The 6,601-nt window shown below is 29.5% G+C and overlaps 1 protein-coding gene across 1 annotated transcript; it reads right to left on the bottom strand.

Moving 5' to 3' along the window:
* Positions 1-755: 755 nt before the first annotated feature.
* On the bottom strand, positions 756-4,814 carry LOC112798259 (cytokinin hydroxylase-like). The gene is made up of 4 exons (XM_025841500.1): positions 4,358-4,814; positions 3,754-4,222; positions 3,273-3,642; positions 756-1,404 (listed from the first exon to the last, which is right to left on the bottom strand). Exons 1-4 carry the CDS (start codon positions 4,641-4,643, stop codon positions 985-987), a joined length of 1,545 nt encoding a protein of 514 aa, XP_025697285.1. The 5' UTR covers positions 4,644-4,814; the 3' UTR covers positions 756-984.
* Positions 4,815-6,601: the final 1,787 nt, after the last annotated feature.

The raw sequence follows: 6,601 nt of genomic DNA on the forward strand, positions 1-6,601 counted from the left end.
CCATAGTCAACTTTATGAGATGATGAATCTCATGCCACGTGTTGAGATAAGAAATTGAATCTCTAACAAGTATGAAGAAACGCTCGTTTAGTCGTTTTTAATTTGCATGCTTCCTACTAATTCCTATAACATTATTATTATAAAATAAAGTACTCCACAAACCACCGTGTATTATATCTTTGTATTATTAGAAGTGTGAAGGAAATGATGGTTGCCATAAAAAAAAAAAAAAAAGACACCATGTTAGTGGGAGAAGCAGGAGAGAACAATCGAAGACTGGTGGAACCATTTGATAAGGTGCAAAAGAAAAAACAATAGAAATACCGACCCTACCCTTAGTTCTTTGTCACACACAACTTGCCTTATTATTATTATTCTTTTTATTATTCATTGTGGAAAGTATGTAGCACTTATTTGTTAAATCATTGTGAAATAGAGATCAATTGCTAGATATTATAATTAAGAATCAACATAATAATCATAATTATTCGAAAGTGTTATGGGGTATCAAAGAGCTTCTAAAGAAGCAGCCCTTTGATTTGTTTAATTTTAAATTAATTAAAGCTTATCTAAACAACTTTTTCACCAATTTCTTTATTAATTTATTATCCCAAGCTAAGGGTCACATCGGCGAGTTGTGCTACATGGTTTTTGACCTACTAACCTTAACTTGTGCATTATTATTAGAGATAAATATGTGTACTTTCATTCAAGTTTTTTAATAGTAACTAGTTAATTAAATTTACATATCCTAATGGTTGCAATAATAATCATTATTATTTCATCTCTATCTCTTCATATTGTAAAAAAGTTGAAAATGAAATAAAAAATTACAAGAATGCTCATCAAGATCATCAACACATGATCACAACTCGCTCCCCGCATTTTACCAAAAAAGACCCAAAATTTTAAAATTAACAATAAAAAAAGAGAAAAAGACCATCATGCCCTCAATTAGTAGTAGTAGTAGTAGTATACGGCTCATCATGTCTCCAAGGGCTTCAAACAAACTTGAACTCCATACTTGGGCTTGATAGTGAGGACAACCACAGGGGCATGAAGGTAATTTTCAGAAATGGTGAAGCTATAGCGAGAGATTAACATAGCTAATATGATCTTAGCTTCCATTAATGCAAATGCTTGCCCAACACAATTTCTAGGGCCAGAAGCAAATGGTAAAAAACGACCAGGGGTATATGACTTTGAAGTAAACCTCTCTGGATTAAACTCATTTGCATCTTTGCCCCATAATTTTTCACTGTGGTGAATGGCCAACACAGGGATCCAAATTGATAAGCCTTTAGGGATATAAAGGTCACCCAATAATATATCTTCAAATGCCATTCTTGGTAGCACTAATGCTGGCGGATAAAGCCTCATTGACTCATTTATTACCATATGCAACTGCAAAGGAAAAAAAAATATATCAACTTTTGTTAGTTCATTATTGTGTAGAGTTAGTGTATCTAAAGTGAAAACTCAGGTCCAGTCGACTTCACGTGAAGTTGATTGGTGAGAACTCTTAGATGATTTGACTAAATTTTCATCTAATGACTTTCAGCTATTAACTTTTCACGTGAACTCGACTGCACCTGAATTTCCACCGTATCTAAAATATTCTTTATTATATGTAAGTTATAAAAAAATTATATTAATATTATTTTTATTATTTTTAACAAATAAAAGCATTAGTACTTATTGTCCATTGATACATTACTATATATAATTTGAAAAGTTGTAATATAGAAAAAATTTTAAGTGTACCGTCATACCGGTGTATCAGTGATATTTAACCGTTGATCTTAATTATAAAAAAATATATAATATATATAATTAAAATCAACTGTTAAAAATTACTAATACACCGGTATGACGATACACTTGAAAATCTTCCTATAATATATACTTGGAGGAAGTGCTATAAACCATTGACCATCTTTTTTTGGGGGAAAAAATCTAGCTTTAAATTTGGTTCACATGAATTTGCCATTTTCTATATGGAAGGAGAGAAAAAAAAAAGTGAAATATTTTCGAAGTGGGTAGTCATGAAAATTGCTGTGTGAAGTAGAATTGGGTCAACTCGTTTTATTTCCTTTTTGGTTTTTCTTTTAGAGAAAATTACAAAAATGTGAAATAAAGCCTCAAAGATTATTAGCTAAAACTACGTGCGTGTACCAATCTTCCTTTTCTTAATAAAAGTATGGTAGTAACGTTATTCAGAAAACGAATTATAATTGCTTTTAGCTTTTGAGCACTATAAGATCCATTCCCCCATAAAATAAAATAAATAAAAATCTGTTGAGCACTTGGAAGCTCTAAAAGTAAGATAACCCCCATTATAAAAAAATATTTTTGACAATATTACCAACTACCGGCGCACGAGTGCAAAGATGATCTTTCAATAAATTATATTTTTGGACATATCTAGGTTAGCTACTACATTAAAATATTTATTAAAATACTTTCCTTTCTAAAACATCATGCTAATAATTACTTAAAAGCCTAGCCTCTTAGATTAATTAGGCTTTTTGGTTTAAGAAAGAATCTACTTACATACAGCTTATATAAATAAACTTATTTATAGGATACTTCATTTTTATTTGTATGATCATTTTATTTGAGTTTAATCATTAATGACCTAGTTAAAATGTTTTCTAAATTTGATTTGTACACTATTTTAAAGGTCATTGTAGTGTCAATAGGTTCTATAAGTACTAAAGACTAAGAGTAACAATTTTTATATAAGAAATAACTTTTACCCACCTGCCACATCCCCTAAAAATTAGTCTACAATGAATCTTTAATTTCTCTCTTCTTTTAAATAACATACACATTGGTTTCACCTTCATCAATCACGGGAAAGGGAGTTTAAAGGGAATAAAGAAAATGTGAAGAGGAATATATATTCTTTTATTTTTCAATTAGAGAATATACTTTTAAAATGTGTATTTTTTATCTACTTATTTAATTTCAATAGTGGTATTCACTGAAGGTATCAAGTTAGAAGTTAGAATTCAAAAAAAGAGAGAATATTAGAAAGAATAGAATGATCTAAATTAGAATGGTTATAATTATTAATATAAAAGTGAAATATGGTCTTATATATTAGTTTGACTAACTAACAAAATATTATGAACTGAGTTATTATTCTATAATGTACTCTAACCTTCTTTATTCACATATGATAAAATATTAAGTTTTTATGTAAATTGTTAAATAGATTGAAATGAATTGAAAAAGCAGTAACTAAGTAAAAAAATACTGAGACTTACAAGAGTGAGCTTGGAGAGTTGATCCAGGGAGGGAATTCCAGAACCATTACATATGCTTTTAAGTTCATCTCTAACTTTTTGTTGCCAAGAGGGATTTGATGCTAACAACATAACTGTCCATGTAAGTAACAATGCAGTGGTTTCATGGCCAGCAAAAAAGAATGTCTTACATTCATCCATTACCAACTGAAGATCCAAACTATTTTTCTTTTCCATCTGGTTCAGCAACATTCCTAACAAATCATTTCCATACGACTCACTCCTTCCAATTTCGACGCAGTCTTTTCTACTCTGTATTATTTCCATTAATAGTTTCTCTACTTCCATCTTCAACGACTTTATCTCTCTGTTATACTTGCTCGGAAAATACCTAATTTAAATTTATAACATAATATCAAAAATTTTATACGATAAACGATAAACGTGTATATTAAAATTCAACCATCATAAACAAAAGCAGAAGCAGAGTATGAGTACGTACCTGCTTCCTGGAAAGCAAAGATGGCGACTAGCTTGAGCACAACGAGTCTGCAGAACTTTCAGAAGATGGAATATCTTCTTGCCCTTCTGGTAGCTTGTGCCGAACTCGGTTCTAGAAATAATATCAGCAGTGAGTTTGGTCATGTATTCGCCAATCTCCACTTCGGTTCGGCCACTATCCAATGCGTTTTGCAGAGATTGAAGCATTTCTTTGGTGCATTCAACCATGTGCCCTGCATATCCTTTGAGCCTGTCTCCGCCAAAAGCAGGGGCAACGATGTGGCGTTGATGGTACCAATCTTGGCCATTGGCCATCAACAATCCTCCTCCAATGAAATGCTTTGATCCCTGCCTTTGGTGCCATGACCGCCCGGAAACCGTGCTACATTTAGAAAGAAACTCTCTGATCAATTCTGTCTCTGCTATACACAATCTTGGTTCCGTTCCGTTCCAATATACAAATCTCTTACCTGCATACATAACTACATCGATTAAATATATGTATTGTTATTATTTTTTTAATATATATTTTATATTTCAAAACATGTACTCTATTCAATTTGATAGCATTGTTGTTTAATGGTTGATATGGTTTAGTTACAGACCATATTGGGAGGACCAGAGGAGAAAGTGCGGGAGGAGGCGACCCACGATATCATGGTTTATGGTTTTCATGTCATTAGAGGTTGTTTTGGAGATAAGAGAAGCCATGTCCAAGATGTTGCCGCTGAAGAATCTGGGCTTTGGGCCACGGACGCCTTGCATCTCCATGATCTTCTTGATTCGCAGCGGGGTTAGCCAGTAGCATGAGATGGTTTCATAGGCCACCTTAAGTAGCAGACTCACCATCAATGTGCCCAAAAGAAGAAGTGTTACTACCACCATAGCCATGGATGGCACCAACTATTTATAAATATATTTATATTGGGTTAGTTGCTAAGTGGTATGGTAATCTCGGGAATGAATTTGATGCGTAATTCAACATCTATATATAGTAGGAATTTGTGGGGGATCCCTTCATTTTATATACATGATCATATACTAAGTTATTTTACAAAACTAGTCATCACTTCACAGATTTCTTCCCTTTCTTTACTCAAGTTTCTTTAATCATTTATTCTCCTCCCGTCATTTAAATTATTTCATTTCTTTATACTAATTAACTATCTATTAAATTATTTTATTTAATATATTTATTCATTAATTACTTCTCACATGAATATGTTTTAGAAGATAATAATTAAAAAAAGAAAAGTTTTGGGCCAGCAATTTTTTAATAAGTTGGCCAACATTTAACTATAAAAAAAAATGAATGATTCTACACCGTTGGATTTAATCTCATACTATTAAAAATACTATTAATAGCCAATTGATGGTAACAAAAAGTTGCTGACCCCTATCACTCCTCATTACAAAAATATGCGAACATTTTAATCAAATACTCCAAATCGATAAATAATGGTTATTATTTGATCATATTAAATGTATACTAAAATTAATTATCAAAATCAGTCATTAATATATAATATATATTAAAATATAAAATACACACTAAAAATAAATTAAATTATACATATATTTATATATAATACATAGTATTAATTTTAGTGGTTGATTTTGATTTTGTATTACATTTAACACATAAATATTAGGTGACTAAGAATAAGTTTGGATTGATTTAAAAAAAATATATTTATTTTTTCATTTTTTAAAGATTTTTTTAAATAGACGTGCTTGTTTCGGCACCATTAAATAGATAGAAAAAAATTTTTCAATGAAAAAATTATTTTTTAGTGAGTTTAGCAAATTTTAAGCACTATAAAAATTTAAAAAAAAATTTGAGAAGTTACAATTTACATTTTTTTAAAAAAAAATATTTTTTACATAATAAATAAATAAATAAATACTTTTATCTTGTTGTACCCAAATAATTGATAAATAAAAAAATATTTTACATGAGATATCTAAATAATAAAATCACTTCTACTTTTCTAAAAAAATCTTTTAAAAAAAATTCGAATTTTTTTTTTAAAGTTGATGAACTCAAAAGCTATTTTACATTTGGATAAATTTTTTAAAAAGAGCTTATAAGTATTAAAAATGACTTTTGTTTCTTTTTTTTAAAGCAAATTATAATTAGTTTTTAGAAAAAATCAATAATTTATTTTTTAATAAAAATATTTTTTCTAAAAAATATATAAATAAGTTTAAAATTAAATAAAAATATTTTATTTAAAAAAATATATTTTTTTATTCAAAAAAATCAATCCAAACCAACACTAACACTTTTTCTTTGTTTTTACTTCAAATTTGAAGTAACGATAGTCAATTTGTTTTCTTTCTAAATATATTTATCTCCTAACATTTCTTTTATATTTAATAATAAAATAGGATGTATTGAATCTAGATACAACAAAAAAAATAAATACCAAAGGCTTTTTTTTTTTCTACATACATAACTTTGTAAAAGCAAGCAGAACCTGAATCATTAGTAGGGTGAGTTGCTCTGCCAATATAAAAGTTTGATATAAACAAAACAGGGTACTCATCTTTACTTGTTTTAATTTGTGCTTATGCCAATGATCTGCCCTGCTATCTTGAACCATGAATAATTCCATCCACAACTACAAGATTAAGAGAATTTGTTTGCCTAATTACACCTTAACACTCGCGCTATTACAAAGTTAATATATTCTTTCTCCAGAAGACTCTTTTTTTTTTTTTTGGTTGGGTTCAAAGTTTCCTAGAAGACTTTACTTAGTCATGTTTGGAGACTAAGGATGGCATGATAAGAACCATGCAAAACAAGGGAATTAAAAACTGTTCGTGCAGTCAGGGACGGTGCGATA

This window comes from Arachis hypogaea, chromosome 14 (assembly GCF_003086295.3).
Source record: "Arachis hypogaea cultivar Tifrunner chromosome 14, arahy.Tifrunner.gnm2.J5K5, whole genome shotgun sequence".
NCBI lineage: Eukaryota > Viridiplantae > Streptophyta > Magnoliopsida > Fabales > Fabaceae > Arachis > Arachis hypogaea.